The following is a 22,188-nucleotide window of genomic DNA, read 5'->3' on the forward strand; positions in this document are numbered from 1 at the left end:
CCAGCACAGGTGATACAGGCGAGCTCGATTTCAACTTTTAAAAGAAGTTTGGATAATAGCGGGTATGGATGTCTGTGGTACCGGCCCAGTTCAGGTTGATGGGAGTCGACATTTTAAATGGTTCAGCACGGACTTGACAGGCCAAAGGGCCTGTTTCTGTGCTGTACTTTTCTATGAATCTATATATCTCATGCTATTTATAAAAATATCTTTTGTATTTTTAGCCTTAATAGATTGTTGTTCAATCCCAAACTTGCACCGACTGCAGTTATTACAAAGTAGATCATACAATACCAAAACATATTTACCATTTCCCAAGGCTCTTACATCAACATCTTCCCTTCCCGAAGATGAAAAATTAAAATCTGCAGGAACAGAAGTTTTCCAAATCTCATTTTTTGTTTCAAAGTCTTTCATAAGCAATGTTATGCATAAAGAAAACATGAAGATAGAATCAAATAAAATTAAGAAAAAATAAAATTAAGACAATAATCTATTGATAAATAAAAACATTAAATTAAAACAAAAAATGTTTAAAAAATTCCGAGTTCACAGGATGAGATTCAACAAGGTTTTGAACTCCACACTCAATGTGGGGGCAATGCCAGATGTATATCGCAATGATAGCAAATTTCTTTTTAATTGCAAATCTAGGATCGATATCAGTCTGAATGGTGTAACGCCAGGAGTTCTGTATAGATCCATCAGCATCAGCACTCTATTTATTAGATTCCTTAAATGCTCCAGGCAATAAACACATACATAAAGAAAACTTCATATAGTCAAAATTGCTGTTATAGAGCATAATAGGGTCCTTGACTCAAATGAAAGTCAGTGTTACCAGACTGACCTAAAACTTTCGTGCAGTCTCACGACTGAAAAAGACAGCAGCAGAATCTCAGCTCTTTGCTTCTGTAAACCTTAACGTTTAGCATGAATTCAGTTATTCAGTGGTTTGATTTCAACCTATTGACCGTGTGCGCCAACACTAAAAAATTACTTTACACAGGGAAAATGAGACAGCCTGCCCCATCACAAACTTGGAATTAGAAAGAAATTCGCCATCATTGTGGTATGTGGTGCATATGCATGTGACTGCGTATAAGAGAGAGGAGGAATAATCTAGAAAGTTGAACCAGAAAACATGCATCATTTAAGCATTTCACCTATGCAATTAACTTACTGTCCACTTGAAACATTTTCTTCAAAGGCAATCCTATAAGTTCTTCTACAGAGGATTCCATTTTTCTCTCTCCATCTATTACCCAAGGAGTCTGTGGTAGAGTTCTGGAGAACTTGTTATATCGGCCTGATGACAAAAAGAAATGAAAATAAACTCATTAACCTCTAGAAATAACTCTCATGGGAGGAGGGAGAGGGAAGTATTTGCCAAATTTTAGAGCCAAAATTCATGGCAATGAATCCTGTCTAAATACAAAACTAAAAATACAGATAAAACTTTAATTTCTACTGCTCAAAAGGTACAATGTGTTTCAGAACAACAATAAGCCATAACAGGCCAGGCAAAACCTTCAGCCTGCGCCTCCTGAAGTAGTCCATTCTGGGTTTTGAGGGGTGTTTAGGATCATTATCCTGTTGTAGAAGCCATCCTCTTTTCATCTTCAGCTCTTTTACAGACAGTGTGATGTTTGCTTCCAGAATTTGCTGGTATTTAATTGAATTTATTCTTCCCTCTACCAGTGAAATGTTCCAGCCACTGGCTGCAACACAAGCCCAAAGCATGATTGATCCACCCCCATGCTTAACAGTTGGAGAGGTGTTCTTTTCATGAAATTCTGCACCCTTTTTTCTCCAAACATACCTTTGCTCATTGCAGCCAAAAAGTTCTATTTTAACTTCATCAGTCCACAGGACTTGTTTCCAAAACGAATCAGGCTTGTTTAGATGTTCCTTTGCAAACTTATGACGCTGATTTTTGTGGTGAGGATGCAGGAAAGGTTTTCTTCTGATGACTCTTCCATGAAGGTCATATTTGTGCAGGTCTCGCTGCACAGTAGAACAGTGCACCACCACTCCAGAGTCTGCTAAATCTTCCTGAAGGTCTTTTGCAGTCAAACCGGGGTTTTGATTTGCCTTTCTAGCAATCCTACGAGCAGTTCTCTCGGAAAGTTTTCTTGGTCTTCCAGACCTCAACTTGACCTCCACCATTCCTGTTAACTGCCATTTCTTAATTATATCACGAACTGAGGAAACGGCTATAGAAAACACTTTGCTATCTTCTTATAGCCTTCTTCGGCTTTGTGGGCATCATTTAATTTTCAGAGTGCTAGGCAGCTGCTTAGAGGAGCCCATGGCTGCTGATTGTTGGGAGTCAGGGTATTTATAAAACCTTGAAATTTGCATCACCTGGCCTTTCCTAACGATGACTGTGAACAAGCCATAGCCCTAACAAGCTAATTAAGGTCTGAGACCTTGGTAAAAGTTATCTGAGAGCTCAAATCTCTTGGGGTGCCCAAACTTCTGCATGGTGCTCCTTTCCTTTTTCTCCCCCACTCTAAAATTGTACTAAAAAATTATACACTACTCTTGCTTAAAATGTTGAAAAGAATGTGTCATCTTTAACTTTATGTCTTTTGGAGATCAGTTCATCTTTTACTCACTTAGCTATTCACAGTAACAGAAATTTTGACCGGGGTGCCCAAACTTTTGCATGCCACTGTATATGTCAGAAGGGAGGGGATTTAAGGAGTAATTGTTGCACTATCCTACCTGCCACATAGACCGAATTATGTGTGCACTGAATTTCCTGAACAATACAAGAGCCTTTAGGCGCTTCAAGCTTATAAGGAAACTGTCTGTCAAAGATAAAAATAATGAATTGGAGATGTTAAACACACAAAATTCAGGTGTACATTTCGTTACATGTATAGTTAAATCAATTTATCTGAATAAGCTACTTTTCAAAATCATTTCAAACTTCAGCTTAGAAAGTTGCCCAGGATTTGCTCAGATTCAAACTGATGTTGATTCAGTACAAATAGCTTATCCCAATTATTTTGTCAAATCAAATACAAAATTCTTTCTATTTGTATGAAGATAGCACTAATATCTATATCTATACAGAAAGTTTCTCTAGGATTTCCAATCTTCAGAGTCACCATTTAAAAATTTTCCTTGCAATCAAATAATTTCTTTACTTGAGATGGTTTGAGAGGAAATTAGTTTTTTGCTGGCACAAATCCATAACAAGTTGTTTTGCTTCAGAGCCTGCACACTATTGTTGTTCCTCCCTCCCTACCTACCTGGTTTGCTTTGCAGAAGTCCGTAGCTGTAGAACTGATAACTACGTTTTCAATTGTGGGCCTCAAACAAATTGCACTTGCTATCAGAACAATGCAAAGAAATTTAGAGATGGGACACGAACCGTTATTTGACTCCATTTTGCCATTTAAAGTGTCCATTAACCGCTGAGTAAAGCATTGAGAATGACTGAGACATCAAGGCGAGTGAGAGTTCAGCGCTGACTGCCTGCCTTTTGATCACTGCCGAGAAGGAGTCTGAGACTGGCCTATTGCTGTGTGGCTCACTGTGGCAGGTGGGTAGGCCTCTCAGCATTTGTGTGGTGTCCCTCTCTTTCAATTATGTCAGTGATGATGGAAGATATTACTGTGGTTCTGTGTTTATGGATTACTATTGCGTTTATGCACCGTGGACTTTTTCCACTTATGATTTTTATATTCTGTGTTTCTCGCCCATTCCTTTTCTGTTTTGTTGTGCAAATGGAAGGGGCGTGGGGGGGGGGAATGATGTTTTTATTGCGTTCCGTTCGTTTTTTTGTGTGGGGAGGGGTTGTTTGGGGATTTTGATGTTTTTCCATTTAATGCAGGGAAGGGGGTTTAGGATCGATGTTCTTGTTCTGTTTTGTGCAGGGAGGAGGTTTAAGGTCAATGTTCTTGTTCCGTTTTGTGTGGGGGAGGGGTTTAGGGTCGATGTTCTTGTTGTGTTTTGTGTGGGGGAGGGGGGTTTAAGGTCGATGTTCTTGTTCCATTTTGTGCAGGGAGGGGGTTTAGGGTCGATGTTCTTGTTCTGTTTTGTGCAGGGAGGGGGTTTAGGTTCAATGTTCTTGTTCTGTTTTGTGCAGGGGGAGTTTAGGGTCGATGTTCTTGTTCTGTTTTGTGCAGGGAGGGGGGTTTAGGGTCGATGTTCTTGTTCTGTTTTGTGTGGGGGAGGGGGTTTAGGGTCGATGTTCTTGTTCCTTTTTGCGCAGGGAGGGGGGTTCGGGGTTGATGTTCTTGTTCTATTTTGTGCAGGGAGGGGGTTTAGGATCGATGTTCTTGTTGTGTTTCGTGCAGGGGGGTTCGGGGTTGATGTTCTTGTTCTGTTTTGTGCAGGGAGGGGGGTTTAGGGTCGATGTTCTTGTTCTGTTTTGTGTGGGGGAGGGGGTTTAGGGTCGATGTTCTTATTCTGTTTTGTGCAGGGAGGGGGTTTAGGGTCAACGTTCTTGTTCCTTTTTGTGTGGGAGAGGGTGTTTACAGTCGATGTTCTTGTTCCATTTTGTGCAGGGAGGGGGTTGGGGGGGGAGTTGATGTTCTTGTTCCGTTTTGTGCAGGGAGGGGGGTTGGGAGTTGATGTTCTTGTTCCGTTTTGTGCAGGGAGGGGGTTGGGGGGGGAGTTGATGTTCTTGTTGCATTTTGTGTGGGGCAGGGGGATTTGGGGAGCGATGAGTGGGATGCCGTTCTTTTTTTGTGCGGGGGGGGATTGGGTTTGCTCTTTCTCTCTGAACAACTTTCATGTTCTTCCTTTGCTTCACGGCAATCTGCAGAAGACAAGTCTCAGAGTTGTTTATGGATACATACTTCGATAATAAATGAACCTTTGTTCAGCAGTGTGAGAAAGGAATGCACCCAAGCCAAAGAACTAACGAAGGTAAGAGTGTGCAAAGAAATGCATTCTAATGAGTTAGAGAAAGGTGTAAGGTCTTGACAGAGGCACAGACACTAATGGTGGATAGAAGGAGGCAGACGAGGAATGCAATGAGGAAGTGGATATGAAAAGAGATTTTGAAATAATATGGATATTCAAGGGCTGGGATTGGAGTTTGGAGAGATAAAAGAGAATTGTGTCAAAGCTTCTGCAGCTGAAATATGTCTACAATTGCAGGAGTGATAAGTGATTATGGGTACGTATAAGAATAAAATTCAGGCAGAAACATTTTTGATGCCATAGTTGATGAAAGGAGGAAGATGGGAAACTACTGAAATACTTGGCTTTGGAGAGGACATAAAAACAGACGAAGATTTTGGTAGCAGGCGTCCTGAGTAAGTGTAAAAGTTGATCATATACAGGGTTCTTGTGATGGACAAAAGAAGAAATTCAACTTACAGCCTGGTGTTCTGTGCGGACTACGGAGAGCTGCAGAGATGACGGCCAAGATCAAAGGCAGAAAACAGAGTTCAAAGGCAATTCCTTTAGTTTCACCAAGGTTTAGCTGGAAATCATAGCTAACTCTAAATTGGTGCTCAGCAAAATAACTTGACACCATCTTACTTGACAGTCCTCGGACAGAGTGGAAGGTGGCCATCGTTGCAATTCTAATGATCTTGTATTTGAATTTAATTTTGCAATGTTTACAATTGGTTCAAACTCTGTAACACACTCCATTGATTTTATATTATTAATTTATTTTGTATAAATGACTTTTCTATGTCCTCTGATTTTTCACTGCACAAGTGTTTTTCTTTGTCTCTGGAATTTTCCTCAGAATATTTGTTCATTACTAAAAGTACGTATATCATTAACTTATCTTTGTATCTCTACGGTACATGAACTCCCCATTTACTAAGAAACACAAAATAAATTTTGCTCATCAAAATATTAGTCAATACTCACTTAAGGAAGTCATCATCTTTTATCTTCTCCAAAGCTTTCATCACTGCCATTCTAGTGAAAATGGACTGAAAGAGAAACTTCCGCTCTAATTGGTTCTCAGAACCTTAGCATCTGTACAGGATGTGGCAAAATGTATTACCTCAAGTTCAATTCCAGCACAACATTGCTAACAAGTCACATGACTTAGCAATCAAGTCTAATTCACACTTAGTCTGTAATCCAGAGAAATACCTTACTGGGATTTTCAGAGAATGCCAATTCTCAGAGCCTTCATCTAAAAAAATTCCCATCCTGCCCCTATTCCTGGAGCGTTCCACAGGCAGCACAATTCACATATAACGAAGAATAAAGAACTTTAATGCAGATGAAACTCCAATTTATTTTCTATTTTAAATTAGATAATCTTTACAACAAGCAAGCAGGAAAAATTGAATGTTGGTGTTTTTTTGCAAAAAGGATAGTGTATACATGTGGGGAGGTCATATACAGGTGCCAACAGCTTTGGTGAGGCTGCATCTGAACTACTGTACTGCATATAATTTTGGCCTCCTTATTAACAGACAGATTTTGCTTCACATTTCCTTACTGCAGCTCTCTCTACTTGGTCTGCAAATTCTGTGCTGTTTGTATCTCTCACAATCATCAGGCCTACTGCTGGCTTTTGTACTTTTGTACGCCTTCTCATTCAGTTTCTAACCATCCTTAGACATCTGTGCTTTATTTTTTGCTAAATAATAGCAACTGCCTCTCAGAGGGTGTAAACTAGTCCTCTTCAAAAAATACACTGAATCGTTGGTTCATGGAAATTCTATTTTTGGCAAACAATTACATATACCTTCAAAATTGTCCACCTTGCAATCCAGTATATTTGCTTCCCTCTTTATATATTATGAAGACATAATAACTATAACCAAATTAAATGTCAGTAACATTGTTTATGAAATCAATTTAGAGCCACAGAAATTTCCTCTACCATTACTACTGCTACATTTTCTGCATTAAAATGGCATAGAAAAATTACCTGCTTGTTTTTCGTTGGTCTGAAGCAGTCACGACATACTGTGGCCCTAGGTTAGTAACGAGCATCACAATTTAAAAAATTCTAACAACATTAAAGCTTTAAAGTTTGTTCTGAATTTTTACTCCACAATACATAAAGAAGATATTCAAAGCTCAAAAACCAGGAGGAAAAAAAAACACGAAGTCACTCGACTGTTTATTCATTTCCATTGATGCTGCCTGAGCTACTGAGTTCCTCCAGTATATTGTGTTGTGCTGGATTTGCAGCACCTGCAGAATTTCTTGCGTTTAGTATTAGGGGTAGTGAGTGACATCTATACCTCTCATCCTTGAGAGCAGGCATGTGCAGAATGATACAAAAGACTAATTGGTAGGAGTATTTATTGTTTTCTGCATAGAAAGAAACTAGTCCTCAACAGAGAAGGAGAGGCATCAACAGGTAATTAATCCTTCAGACACAAATTCATATTCCCACACTCAGTATACAAGACAGTATTTTGTAAAAAGTACTTTTTGAATTGATTATCCCACATGCACAGTAGATCTGGTTTACTGTGTTTTGCTCTTTTGGAGGCAAATGAAGATCACAGTCAAGTATACCTGTCCTGCTACAAAACTGAATTCTGGTAATCAAGGAGAAAATGACTGCTTTTTTTCAAAAAAAAGAATATGGCATTTCATGCCCACTTCGAAACACGCTTGATGTACTGTTAAAAAAACACCTTATATCGCACTTTTCCAACTGGTGTAGGTACTGTTGGCATTTCTGGGATATGGACTCACTGATGATGAGGCAACATAAAATATTTTGAATTAGGTTGGATGACATGTGGCTTAGTGTGAACTCGCAAATGGTAGTGTTCTTAAGCATTATCTCATTACATTGCAAGTGGCACCCATGACCACTTTGCAAATTAACCATTGACCTAACAGGATGCTAATTAGCTGGATTCATTTCACTTTTTAAAAAAAATAATTTCCACTTTGTTGGGTAGATGCTAATATTATAACCGCACTGGTACAGCTTGGCTTGAGATAGCCTAGAGTTCTAGACAAGTTCTTTAGACCTACGGCTAACACATTGACTGGTTACATAACCTTTGTTGTATCTGATGCTTTCAGCTCCCAACCACTTCTGGTTTCATAGAACTGAACTGGATGAAGACTGGTTTCTGTGAAAGTTGGGACTTTAGGATGAAGCCAAGACAGATTATTCGCTTGACACACCTGGCTGAACAGGTTGAAAATGCCTCAGCCTTATCTTCAGACTCATGTGCTTGGCCCTGTCATTGTGTTCGATGCAGTTGTTCTTGGAGTTGTTCTTCATTAGCCATTTAATTGTCCTCTATCACATATGATCAGACTTTTGATTTGGTATGTCGAATGTGAGATATATTGCGTGTTGATTAGCATGCATGTAATCCTATGATGAAGTTTTACCAGACACTGCATCAGTGATACTGTGAACTCCTTTTGAAACCATTGAGGGATTGGTGGAGAGACAAGTACCCGAAATGTTAAGGTCACAAAAGACTTCAGATATTGGCGTCTGGAAGAACTTAGGGGTCAAGCAACAACTGTGGAGGCAAAGGAATAGCTGACATTTCGGGTTGAACCAATGATCAGGAAATATTAATGCAAACATGAGGAAATCTGCAGATGCTGGAATTTCAAGCAACACACACATAAAATGCTGGTGGAACGCAGCAGGCCAGGCAGCATCTATAGGAAGAGGTACAGGGCATTTTGTTTCGAGACCCTTCGTCAGGACTAACTGAAAGAAGAGATACTAAGAGATCTCTTACTATCTCTTCCTTCAGTTAGTCCTGACGAAGGGTCTCGGCCTGAAACGTCGACCGTACCTCTTCCTATAGATGCAGCCTGGCCTGCTGCGTTCCACCAGCATTTTATGTGTGTGTTGCAGGCAATATTAATTTTATTTTTGCCTCCACAGATGCTGCCTGACCTGATCAATGTTTCAGACACCTTCTATTTTATTTCAGATTTCCAGCATTTGTAGTTTCTTTCTGCTTTAAAAGACCCAAGTGCTAAGGTGGGCACAGCTGAAGTTTACTTGGAATATTAAAACCAACATAAAATAACTGAAGGGAACATAAGAACATAAGAAATAGGAGTAGGAGTAGGCCACCTGGCCCATCAAGCCTGCTCCGCCATTCAATAAGATCATGGCTGATCTGACCATGGACTCATCTCCATCTACCTGCCTTTTCCCCATAACCCTTAATTCCCCTACTATCCAAAATTCTGTCCAACCTTGTCTTAAATATATTTACGGAGGTAGCCTCCACTGCTTCATTGGGCAGAGAATTCCACAGATTCACCACTCTCTGGGAAAAGCAGTTCCTCCTCATCTCCATCCTAAATCTACTCCCTGAATTTTGAGGCTATGTCCCCTAGATCTCGACTCACCTATCAGTGTAAATGACTTTCCTGCCTCTATCTTATCTATTCCTTTCATAATTTTATGTTTCCATAAGATTTCCTCTCATTGTTTTGAATTCCAGTGAGTACAGTGCCAGGCGACTCAGTCTCTCCTCTGGAATGCTTTGTGTCTTCCATCACTTTTGTTAACATGCACGTACAAAAGTGTACTATATTTTTTTTAAATTATCAGTTCATGCAGGTGAATACTTTATATAGGTATCAAACATAATTTATCGTGCAGAAATCAATTTTCAGCAGGGAATAAGGTTTTCAACATGCTGCATTTGCAGAGTGTAATACAAGTACAGTATTAGGATGTTTGCAGATGTATACGTATTTCCAGCCAACTACGGTGGTGTCAATTATGAATTGACATTATCAGAAGTAATCATAAACACAAGAGATTCTGTAAATGCTAAAAATCCAGAGTAAAATACATAATATGCTGGAAGAACTCAGCAGATCAGTGAACATCTGTGCAAAGGAATAAAGGGTTGACATTTCAGGGTGAGACCCTTCATCAGGACAGTCAGGAAGTAATTACGAAGAATTATGTTAATCAATACAAAATGCACTGGTTCAAAATAGTACTGAACATGACTGTAGCCTCCATAACACTGACAGATTTGTCTATTTTAAATGTGATATTTTTGATGTTGTATGATGTAGGAAAAATAGCAAATAGGGCAACTTACAGAAAATGGCAATCTCCATCAGTTTCAGGATGAGCAAAGATCACGCTCACTTCGAATAAACTCTAGTTATTGAAACAAATTAAGTGTCCTTAATCAGACAAGATAATAATTTCAACACAATTATTAATCAAAGACAAAATAAAGCCAATTTAGTTCTATTTTTAAAATATTACAAAAAGCAGAGAATTGTTTTTCCCTTGGAAAAGCTCTTACTTATTTTTTTGTTAACCATTCATGATCTCTTAGTCCTCAACTATTCAGTCAAATTTAATTATTCAATAGCTCAAGTTCAGCTATTCTACTTCAGTTACACATTTCACTGCTTTTTCACATTTTAACACATTGAACTTGAGCACTGCCAAAGACACTGTCAAAGTACAAGGTAGAAATTAAAATATTACCTTCACAACCACAGGAACACCCAGTTCTTCGGAAAGCAGTGGGTGGGTTATCCACTTGTAAACCTCCTTAAGTTGTAAAATATCACCTTTTGTCAAAACACTTCCTTGTTGCCTGTCAAACACAGAGAGCGTTATGTTGGATTCCCACCCAAATCTAATTGATGATATTATTAATTTGGAAAAAGCATGAAATGAGCAAAGTTACAAGACAATTTGGAAAACTGAGATCACATGGTTCAGCACGCAAACAACAGGAATTCTGCCAATGCTGGAAATTCAAGCAACACACATCAAAGTTGCTGGTGAACGCAGCAGGCCAGGCAGCATCTCTAGGAAGAGGTACAGTCGATGGTTCAGGCCAAGACCCTTCGTCAGGACTAACTGAAGTAAGTTAGTCCTGACGAAGGGTCTCGGCCTGAAACGTCGACTGTATCTCTTCCTAGAGATGCTGCCTGGCCTGCTGTGTTCACCAGCAACTTTGATGTGTGTCACATGGTTCAGCTGCTGTTATGAACTGCAATGTCAAACTTGATTACATAGAAATTGGTGCAAATGTCCTTAGCCACTTGATGAAGTGATAATTATATAGCCAGACCTTGCAGAGTGAAATCAGCCTCAAATTACAACCAAAGAAGATGGTTAATTTCAACTCAGGAATATCAACAGCTAATATTTCAAATTACAGAGATGATATACAAGAAGGATGGTACTACATCTATAATACACTCAAAAATCCTAACAAAGGGAGATAAGAAAACGTTGAGAAAAGATGGATAAGCTAATTTTTTTCATTCTCTCTTCCTGATACCTCTGGTAAATAGGCAAGAAGTGCAACAAGGCATATATGAAATTGTTGTCTCTGGAGCAAAGGCAGCCAGCAATGAATAGCTAACATATAGGAAAAGGGATTTAATTGTTTTGTGGCTTAATTCAATTCGCCAAAAGAATCTTTACTGGTTGCCTTGAGCTGATTAACTTATATTCTCTTCACAGAGTTCTATATACTCTCTATATAAAGTAACTTTCACACGAACATCAGACTAGCTTAGTACTTAATGATCAACTTTCTCAACTTTCTTGAGCAATTAAACCTGGATCCTTTACCCTGATAATAGATCTGCATATCTGAGGTTGAATAATAAATGCAGATGATAAACTATATATATATATATAAAATTTGTAATGTTTTCAATCAATGGAGAAGATAAACTGAATGCTGTATATAGTTTATAACGTTATCAATCAATGGACTTGAAAAAGTAAATGACCTTATTTGCTGAGCACATTCTCATTAATCTCCTCACAGGTTGGATGGCCAATGCTGTTAGGAAAGTTTGAAAGAAAAACCGAAAGCAGGTCATAAACCCAGAACATTGACTGCTTTTCTTTCTCCACAGATGTGACCTGTGACCTGGTTTCCAGCACTTTTGATTTAATTTTGAAACGGCACGGCAGAAGGATGGAAGGTTCAACACAAAAGTGGAAACAGAAGACAGAAAATTTGAAGGTTAGAAAAGCACAGAAAACAAAGTACAAAAATACTGACAACAAAGTCAAACTTCATGGTGTCTATACCCAAATACCATGAGAGTATTTAATGAGCAGATGAGTTAAAGATAGGCATTTAAATTAATTCTGAAACAATGCCTAAAGAGGGGTGGAACTGGCGTGTAACTATCTTTATCGCATGGTTTTCAGATGAGAGGGTAAAGGAATGGTGGGGTTTTGAAAACGTGTACTGAGATGGCATTATTGGTTACGTAAAGCATAATAGCTGTGAAAGAGGTCATGTTAGTAGAGTCATTCAAACTGAATGAAAAAGGGGCAGTATAATGTAGAGCAGGGGTAGGCAACCTTAAGCACAAATGATTTTCTAGCATGCATTATTCATTAATTTGAGGCAAAACATAACTAGATGTATTTAAATGGATAATTCCCATATTTCAAGTTTTTTTTTGGCATTTATCTGTTCATTAATACGCGATCCGGCCCACAGAGGCAAAAAGGTTGCTGACCCCTGATGCAGAGAGCAGATTATAAACTTCCACACAGTCCATGGAAGTTAAATTCCAAAGTCATCAGAAATCCTCAGCCAGTTGCTAGAGCACCAGGGCAATTTCAGTAGGCAGGGAAGTGATTTTGCACAAGTGCACTAGATGGCTATCTGAAGATAAATTGATGAGAAATAGATACAAAAGCAATACAAGGGGTTCAGGATAAACATTTCCCCCACAAAGAATAAACAGCATCCGAGACAGCCACATGCATCGAGGGAGGATAAAACACAAGAAGAAAGGTAAGCTTATGCTGGGATACAAGAGCTTGCTACAGCATAAGACCCGAAGATAACAGGATGTTGAGGAGTGGAATTAAAAGGGGCCTTTGGAAATTAATCCAGAGAAGTGCAAGTATGAGAAAAAGTACTGGTGTGCTCTACCACAACAGGAAGTCATTTCTTTCAGATACTGCTTGACTTAAAGACTATTTCCAACATTTTCTGAGTTCATTTCATAGTTTTTTTTTCAGGCAAATAAGGTCAGAATTAGACCTCATGGATTTTAGCTAGAGTCTGACATGGGATCACTTGGCAAATTGGGCGGAAAAGGTAATTTAAAAAATCAAAGGAACCAATGGAAAGTGACAAATTGGATCTGAAAATGGCCCAGGAAGCCAAGGACTGAGGTTGATGGCTTTTTTTGTGATGCTCCAGATGGCTCTTGACATGAGTTGGCAACAGCACATGACAAACGTCGAGCTATATGACGACTTAGCGATGCTCACCACTAAAATCGAGGTGAGAAGACCGCAACTAGCGGGGCACAATCTATGCCACCCCGAGTTACCTGCCAGCCTAGTCATCATATGGGAGCCCAAGCATGGGAGGATGAACCCTGGGCGCCCTCCCAAGACTATGGTCAACATATTCCTAAAAGACAGCGGCGCAGCTAATACAGATGAACTGAACACACTGATGAGGATGAGGGAGAGGGAGAAGTGGAGAGTCCGTCATCGTGCCCGACGCCTGCCCCCTAGGCCTGAGTCGACGTAGTAGTAGTAATTTGTGACTGGCAGACTGTTACCAGTGGTGTGCCACAGGGCTCAGCACAGAGTCTTTTCATGATTCAGACTTAAATGTAGGAGGCACGACACAAAAAACAGGTTCTGTGATTGCCAGTCAGAAGGAAAACGTTAAACTGCCAGAAGATACAGATAGTCTGGGTATGTAACAAGACAATGAAATAAACAATAAATAGGAAAAAACTGAGGAATGTGTAAGAACTAAGGGACTTGGTCATAAAAATCAACAGATCCTGCAATGGTACAGATCAATAACGAGGTTAAAAAGTCATAGGTGATGTTTTCCTTTATTAGTTAAGGCATAGAATATAAGAGCAGAGAGCTTATGCTAAAACTATATACATACAATACATAAAAGAGTTAGGGTCACCACATTGCTGGAAAGATTGAGTAAGCTGAAATAGAGGAAGCAGAGGAGAGTCTTAATTCAGTTGTGTATAAAATTATGAGTGGCCAAGACAGAGTAAATAGGAAGGACTGACTTCTCTTCACAGAAAATGTCAAACACAATGTAAATAGATGGAAGAAATCTCTAGATCAGAAGGGAGATGAGATTGGTTGGGCTCTGAAAGATCAAAAAGAAAAAATCATCATATTTAAACAGTGCATGGATGTGTCTTTGATATCTTGTGATCTATAGGTCTGATTAGGCTGTTTTGCTCTATTCTGACCAGCACAGATACATTGGGCCCAATAATGTTCTTCCCTTTCGTAGATTTACAACAATTTATTTGTATTCCCTCCTTGTGCATTTTAAAACAGGAAGTCTGTTGGTTTCTCAATTTTGATAGAACCAATGGTGCCTTTCATGATCTGTACAGGAAATAGAGCAAAGCTGTCTCGGAATGAACCCTCACCAGATTAATTCCTGGGATATGTGGGTTATTCTAGGAAGAGAGACTGGAAGTACTCCAGTCAAAAACAAGAGAAAATATGCAGATGCTAGAAATCCAAGCAACACACACAAAATGCTGGAGGAACTCAGTAGGCCAGGCAGCATCAATGGAAAAGAGTACAGCTGAAGGGTCTTGGCCCGAAACATCGACTGTACTCTTTTCCATCGATGCTGCCCGGCCTGCTGAGTTCCTCCAGCACTTTGTGCGTGTTGCTGTCTAGAAGTATTACTGGTTTACACTCACAGGGAATATGTTGATGTACAAAATCCTGTGGAGGACTGACAAAGCACATGTTAAGTGTCTGTTTTCTCAGGCTGTGGAGTCTACATCCAACAACATAAAATCAGGATAAAAGATCAGACAAGCAGGACTAGAATGAGGTGAGGTTTCTTTGTGCAGGAGTGCATTAATCTTTGGAATTCTCTCAACAAAAAGACTGTAAATCTTTGACAGAGAGCATGTTTAAGCTGAGACAGATATATTCTGGAAACTTAAAGGTTTCCAGGAATCTGAAGAACACCTAAGGCACAACACCAGTCACGATCGTAAGGCATGTCAGAGCAGGCTCATATATCATATGGGCTAACACTGCTTTTATTCTTTAAAGACTAGGATCTTAATTTTAGCAACAAATTGTCGCAACTAACACTAATACTGAAAGTTGAGAACTCCACATTCCACCAGTTGGAAGTTCACGGTCAAATCAAACATTTTCTAAAATGTTATACTCTCTCTATTGGCCATTTTTATTCTCCACAAAAATATACTCAAGACAGAGTGTGATAAATTGAAATACCCACCATAGTGCTCCACACAGTCACCCACAGCTGAACTGCCAATCTCATCTCTAAACTGAAATGAGTAATAGAACAAGTGGGTAGGGAGAGAGGGAAAATAACCAGAGGCAGCGAGTGCTTGGGAGGGGTGTACATGAAAATGGAAAACAACTTTCTCATTCACAGCAAGCCACTACTTCATTCATATGTGACTTGGGCAAAGCCTGAATTTAGATTGACGGATTAGGTACAGGAGTTAAAATTCAGTAAAGATATTACAGTAATGATATAAAAATAGAAAACACTGAAGGAGCTCAGAAGCATCTGTGGAAAGAGAAACAGTTAAGTTTCAGCTCAAGGAACCTTCACCAGAACCCAATGATAAACAATTAGTCAAACTGTGAAGCTATATTTAATCCTTTGTGTAATCTTGTGAAAATGTGAAACCCCACAGTGCTTTTGCACAATTCTGCTTGGAGGCGTATTTGAAAACCTGTGATCTGTAGCACAGACTACTTAATCAACCATCGTTCATGGCCTAATTCAAATTAAATATTTGACTGTATTGTATTGAACAAACATTTTATCTATATAAATTTATATTTTATTTAAAGTTTTAAAGTTTCTTTCACAAAAAACAAATCAAATGGTGGAACTCGGTGCGTCAAGTAGTATCTGTGGAGACAAAAGGATAGTTCCTTCCCCTCTTCCCATTCCCTTATTTGGTTACACTTCACACTCCTGAATCTGTGGTGCTTTTTCCCTACTAATTATCCCCCAGCCTGTGTTGCTATTTCCACCCCAGCTGGCTCCATCTACCCTTCAAACACCCCCCCCCAACTAGTTTTACCCGTCACTTGCCAGCTCCTCTCAGCTCTTTATACTGACTACCTCCCTTTACATTCTGAGTCCTGATAAAGGGTCTCAACCATGTCCTATCTCAATCCCCTTGTCTCAGATGCTGCCTGATCCACAAAATTCCTCCACCAACTTGTTTATCTCAAATTCTAGCAGTCTTGTGTCTCATTTTCTTCCTTATCCATTCTTCCCAGCTTCTGAAATGGCAGGAAAAGTGACAGGGTCAGGTGAAAACCCACTTTATTTCAACCAATCATAATACTTCATTTTTCCTTGAATAACACAGTGCTTGAAGCTTTCTATTCTAAGGAACTAGTTAAAAGCAAAATTAGGCACTGAAACTGGGGTAAATTCTTTCCCCATTTTACATAATTGGAGATTAAAAATAACAGATTAGCAAATGTAAGGTAGGAGTATTGAATATAAAAATCAAACAAAATTATAAAATCACAATTCCACAATTATGAAGTACAATTTCACAAAGGTTTTAGGGAGCTTTTGAAATTAAATAAATAGCGTTGTTGAAAATGAAAGCAGTGGCTCATACAGTACTGTGATTAGTTAATTGCAAAACAAGTAAAAACAAAAATTCCCTGCAATGACTACTCACCCTGCTTCCTGTTTTACCAGCAACCAAACGGCATGCTATTAGGTATGTGACCACACCCGAAGATAAAAGAAAAAAAAGCATAAACAATTAAAATGAGGTAACATTTCCTGTCTTCTGTGATTAATTGTCTAAAAGTACATCACAACAGAATGTGGCAGTCCTCAGAAGGTACGGCCCATTTGACAAAGCACTTAATAGTAGAGGAAGTGAACACAAGATTTGTCCTGCAGCAGTTTAAGTCCCACAACTAGCTCTTACAAGAAGTTTAGAAATCCCCTTTACATTACACAGCCTTGGTCAATGTGATTTGGAATATTTAAAGTTCTAGAGACAATTACCAATTTTTGAGAAAGCATTCTTTCATAAACATGTGAAAATTTGCTGTTATCATCATCTTTTCACTGGTCACAGAATAATTTCAGTCAGTGCTTGGTTCTTTCCACCTTGAGCACACACTATCAGCTTTAAGGAAGTTCAGGTCCTTAATGATAGCTACTTATAGAGCAAACCTCTTTTTCCTTTACCCCAAGAATATATGTATCTAATGACAGATAAGCATACAGTGTATGACCATGTCCATTTTTCATTGCAACTGCACTTTAAGCATGTGCTGAATTCAGGATGGGTTTGTGTTGAGAATTAGGATGTGGACTGAAATTAGAGTAACTGGCTGAAAGAGCAAAACTTCGTACCATTAGGAAGGCACGAGATTCAAAGTTTCAAACCCAGGATCAAAACCAAGTTACGCCGACAGGCACATTCAGGACAAGGAGTAAAGATTTTTAAGCAAACACTATTGACATTTTTTAATCTTTTGCACTCTGGTGCTCTTAAAATTATTTTCCCCAAATTAACAACCTATCATATCAATGCTGCAACACAAATTTGAAAGCCAAATTGCTCCTGTACTCTACAAGCTCTCTTATGGAAGTTGATCAAAGTGTATTGAAATCTTGTTTGGTACTTCTCTGCAAGAGATAGAAGGATCATAGATTTATAGCTCATCATCCAAATGAATGAAATGCAGAGGGGTCTAGATGTTTTTGTGCATGAATCACAAAGTTAACAGGCAGGTACAGTAAGCAACACACATAAAAGTTGCTGGTGAACGCAGCAGGCCAGGCAGCATCTCTAGGAAGAGGTACAGTCAGGACGAAGGGTCTCAGCCTGAAACGTCGACTGTACCCCTTCCTAGAGATGCTGCCTGGCCTGCTGCGTTCACCAGCAACTTTGATGTGTGTTGCTTGAAATTCCAGCATCTGCAGATTTTCTCGTGTTCGCGTTAGGTACAGTTGGAAGGTGAATAGTATTCACTCTTTTTTTGCCAAGGGATTGCTGTTTAGTAATAGAGAAATGTTAGTTATAATTGTACAGATTGTTGGCAAGGCACAGATGGAGTATTGTTCCTCTGTTCCAGAAGGATTATACTAACATGGGAGGTAGTTCAAAGAGGTTCATTAAAGCAATTCCAGAGATGACAGGGAAGTCCTATCAGAAGTGGCACAAGTATTTGGATCTGTATTCTCCAGACTGTAGAAGAATCAGCAGTGATCTCCTTGAAACACATATAATCTTAAAAGGGCAGAACAAGGTAGATGTTAAAATCTTTCCACCAGTGAGATTATCTCAAACAAGGGGACATAGTTAAAAGGATGAGAATTTCTTCTCTGGAATTCTCTACCCTTGGGGATTGTGGAGGCCAGATAATTGTAAGGAAAAGGTAGATAAACTCTTAGAAGAAAGATCTAAGAATCCAGATTACAAAAGGAGGAACTGAAACAAATCAGCGACGATCACATTGAGGGGCAGAGTCGGTCTGAGGACCCCGGTGGCCTCTTCCTGTTTCTCTTTCCTTGTGTAAACACTTCTTTTCAAATGGAGCTCCTGAACCCCATCAAAACATCAAGTGAATGAGTCTGTTTCTTGACAAGAATATCATGATATTTTTCAAGGAAGAGTGACAAGTAGTTGTTTCAAATTGGTGCATGAAACAAAGAATAGACAATAAAAATTTAAAAACCCCTTAGGAATGCTATGTTACTTCTGATGTCCCTCAGGGATCTCTCCTTTACACTGCTATCATCATTTTTATATGCTTGCTGCCAGCGTTAGATAGTACCTGTTTTAGTGTTATAGAGCAGAGAAACAGATCCTCCGCAAACAACAGGAATTCTGCAGATGCTGGAAATTCAAGCAACACACATCAAAGTTGCTGGTGAATGCAGCAGGCCAGGCAGCATCTATAGGAAGAGGCGCAGTCGACGTTTCAGGCCGAGACCCTTCGTCAGGACTAACTGAAGGAAGAGTGAGTAAGGGATTTGAAAGCTGGAGGGGGAGGGGGAGATGCAAAATGATAGGAGAAGACAGGAGGGGGAGGGATGGAGCCGAGAGCTGGACAGGTGATAGGCAGAAGGGGATACGAGAGGATCATGGGACAGGAGGTCCGGGAAGAAAGACGGGGGGGGGGTGACCCAGAGGATGGGCAAGAGGTATATTCAGAGGGACAGAGGGAGAAAAAGGAGAGTGAGAGAAAGAATGTGTGCATAAAAAAGAGTAACAGATGGGGTACGATCCTCCGAACAGCTTGTCCTTCCCAACCAAGTTGTCTACTTCAGGTAGTCCAACATCCCATCCCTCTTGATGTTTCCTAGCTGTTCACCAGATGCTGATTATATCCAGTTTCAAGCTACTACCTCACTTGGCCATCTGTCCAACATACAGTACTAAATGAGCAGAAACTTTCTACAAAATTATATTCTCCTTGGAAGCTGTGGTCTATTTCTGTAGCATTGCCTTGTCACTGATGAGAAAATCTGCGGATGTTGGAAATCCAATGTTATTTTAGGCTTCAGCAAGCGAGCTTTCCCTTGTTCAGGCATTGGTAAACATGCAATTGCTCAAAATGCTGTTTCTTGTCTCCTGATTCACAGTGTATATTATTTACCCACTAGCCCTCTAACTGCCAATCTCTATTAGAAGAGCAGAAGGGGATTTGGCTCCTCACTGAATGGGAGAGCAGGCATAAGATCATGGGTGAACTCTTATCTGCATACCACTTCCCTGCACTGAACTTGATTGCCTTCATAGATCTAACAGACATGCAAACCGTCTGATCTTTGGTGAAGGATACTGGCTAAGTTGGAACTGTGAAATACCCATGCCTCTCCGTATCCCTTTCAAGTTTTAATACAAGCTTCAAAACCTAACTACGTCATCACATTTTTAGTTATCTCCCCTCGTTTCTCCCTGTGGCTCAGCATGAAGTTTTGTTTCATATCTCTTTTATGAAGTTTCCTGGAATATTTTGACATTAAAAGACACCATATAAATATAGATTACTATGACTATGGATAAAAGCAATTTAAGAAATAGACATCAGAAGCTCACAAGACTAGCATGTTTATACAAACATACTTACTTACCTCTCGAACAGGACCCCACTAAGGAGCAACAGGCCATTGTCACCTGCACCATCACCAACTTTATTAACTCTGGGGATCTCCCATCCACTGCCACCAACTTCATAATCCTTTACCCTGCACCTTCCATTTCTACTGAGGATCCACAAACCTGCCTGTCCAGGTGGACCCATTGTTTCTGCTTGTCCCTGTCCCACCGAACTTATATCTCCATAGCTCGATTCTGTTTTACCCCTCTGGTTCAGTCCCTTCCTACCTATATCCATGATACTTCACCTCTTGATCTTTTCAATGACTTCTAGATCACTGGCCCTGATTGTCTCATTTTCACCATGAATGTCCAGTCCCTATATGCCTCCATCCTCCATCAGGATGGCCTTAAAGCTTTCTGCTTCCTTCTAGACACCAGGCCCAACCTGCTCCCCTCCACCACAGAATTGGTCCTTACTCTCAATGATTTCTCCTTTGGCGCCTCCCACTTCCTTCAAACAAAAGGTGTAGCCGTGGGTAAAGCTATGCCAGCTTTTTTGTCACCTATAAGGAACAGTCTATGTTCCAAGCCTATACTGGTAGCACCCCCAATTTTTCCTACGCTACATCGACGACTACATCGATTCTACCTCTCGCACTCTTGCTGAGCTTGTCGATTTCATCAACTTTGCCTCCAACTTCCACCCTGCCCTCAAATTTACCTGGTCCATTTCTGACACCTCCCTCCACTTCCTCAATCTCTCTGTCTCTATCTCTGGAAACAGCTTATCTACTGATATCTTTTATGAACCACTGATTCTCACAGCTATACCTCTTCCCACCCAGTCATTAGTGAAAATGCCATCCCCTTCTCTTAGTTCCTCCATCTCCACCATATCTGCTCTCAGAATCGGTTCATTCCAGAACTAATGAGATATATCCCTCCTTCAACGAGAGTGGATTTCCTTCCTTCGCCATCAATGCTGCCCTCACCTGCACCTTTTCCATTTTGCGCACATCTGCTCTCACCTCATCCTCCCACCACCACACCAGGGAGAGGATCCCTCTTGTCCTCACCTACCACCCCACCAGCCTCTGCATTCAGCACATAATTCGTTGTAACTTCCACCATTTCTGATGGGATCCCACCACCAAGCATATCTTTCCCTAATCTCCCACTTTCTGAGGGATCACTCCCAACGTGACTCCCTTGTCCATTTATCCTCTCCACTGATCTCCCTCCTGGCACTTACCCTTGCAAGTGGAACAAGTGCTACACCTCCTCCCTCACTACCATTCAGGGCCCCAAACAATCCTTCCAGGTGAGGCCAACACTCCACCTGTGAGTCTGTTGGGGTCATATACTGAATCTGGTGCTCCCGGTGTGCCCTCCGTTATATTGGCGCGACACAACGTATATTGGGAAACTGCTTCACCGGGCACCTACTCTCTGTCCGCCAGAAAAAGCTGGATCTCCTGGGGGCCACCCTATTCAATTCCACTTCCCATTCTCAATCCGACATGTCAGTCCATGGCCTCCTCTATGGCCGGGATGAGCCCACACTCAGGCTGGAGGAGCAAACTTTATATTCAGTTTGGGTAGCCTCTGACCTGATGGTATGAACTTCAAACTTCTGGTAATTGCGCCAGCCCCCTTCACCATTCCCTATCCCCTTTTCCCTCTCTCACCTTATCTCCTCACCTGCCCATCAACTCCCTCCAGTGTCTTCCCACTTCCCTTTCTTCCAAGGCCTTCTACCCTCTCCTATTAGACCCCCGCTTCTCTAGCCTTTCACCAATCGACTTCCCAGCTCTTTACACCCCCCCCGCCCCCCGGTTTCACCTATCACCTACCACCTTGTACCTCTTCCTACCCTCCCCCCACCTTCTTACTCTGACTTCTAATTTCTTTGTTCCAGTCCTGATGAAGGGTCTCGGCCCCAAAATGTCGACTGTTTACTCTTTTCCATAGATGCTGCCTGGCCTGCCGAGTTCCTCCAGCATTTTGGGTGTGTTGCTTAGATTTCCAGCACCCGCAGATTTTCCCATCTCATGTTTATACAAAGGGCCCATCTTTAATAGAACTGTGCGGTTAGAGCAATTAAATGCAACAGGATGAGATGAATCAACCATGAGTAATGACAAACTCCAGAAACTCTGCAGATGCTGG

At 40.4% G+C, this 22,188-nt stretch overlaps 1 protein-coding gene across 2 annotated transcripts in view; it reads right to left on the reverse strand.

Moving 5' to 3' along the window:
* pus10 (pseudouridine synthase 10) overlaps nt 1-22,188 on the reverse strand; it is a 53,634-nt gene that overhangs the window by 9,083 nt on the left and 22,363 nt on the right. For both annotated transcript variants that reach the window (XM_063055955.1, XM_063055956.1), the window contains exons 5-12: nt 16,630-16,664; nt 10,412-10,523; nt 10,011-10,072; nt 6,872-6,917; nt 5,851-5,915; nt 2,731-2,816; nt 1,184-1,309; nt 309-365 (exon numbers count right to left, since the gene is read on the reverse strand). In XM_063055955.1, coding sequence (XP_062912025.1) covers nt 309-365; nt 1,184-1,309; nt 2,731-2,816; nt 5,851-5,915; nt 6,872-6,917; nt 10,011-10,072; nt 10,412-10,523; nt 16,630-16,664 — 589 coding nt within the window. The remainder of the gene's footprint in view (nt 1-308; nt 366-1,183; nt 1,310-2,730; nt 2,817-5,850; nt 5,916-6,871; nt 6,918-10,010; nt 10,073-10,411; nt 10,524-16,629; nt 16,665-22,188) is intronic.

Source organism: Mobula hypostoma, chromosome 8 (assembly GCF_963921235.1).
Source record: "Mobula hypostoma chromosome 8, sMobHyp1.1, whole genome shotgun sequence".
Classification (NCBI taxonomy): Eukaryota; Metazoa; Chordata; class Chondrichthyes; order Myliobatiformes; family Myliobatidae; genus Mobula; species Mobula hypostoma.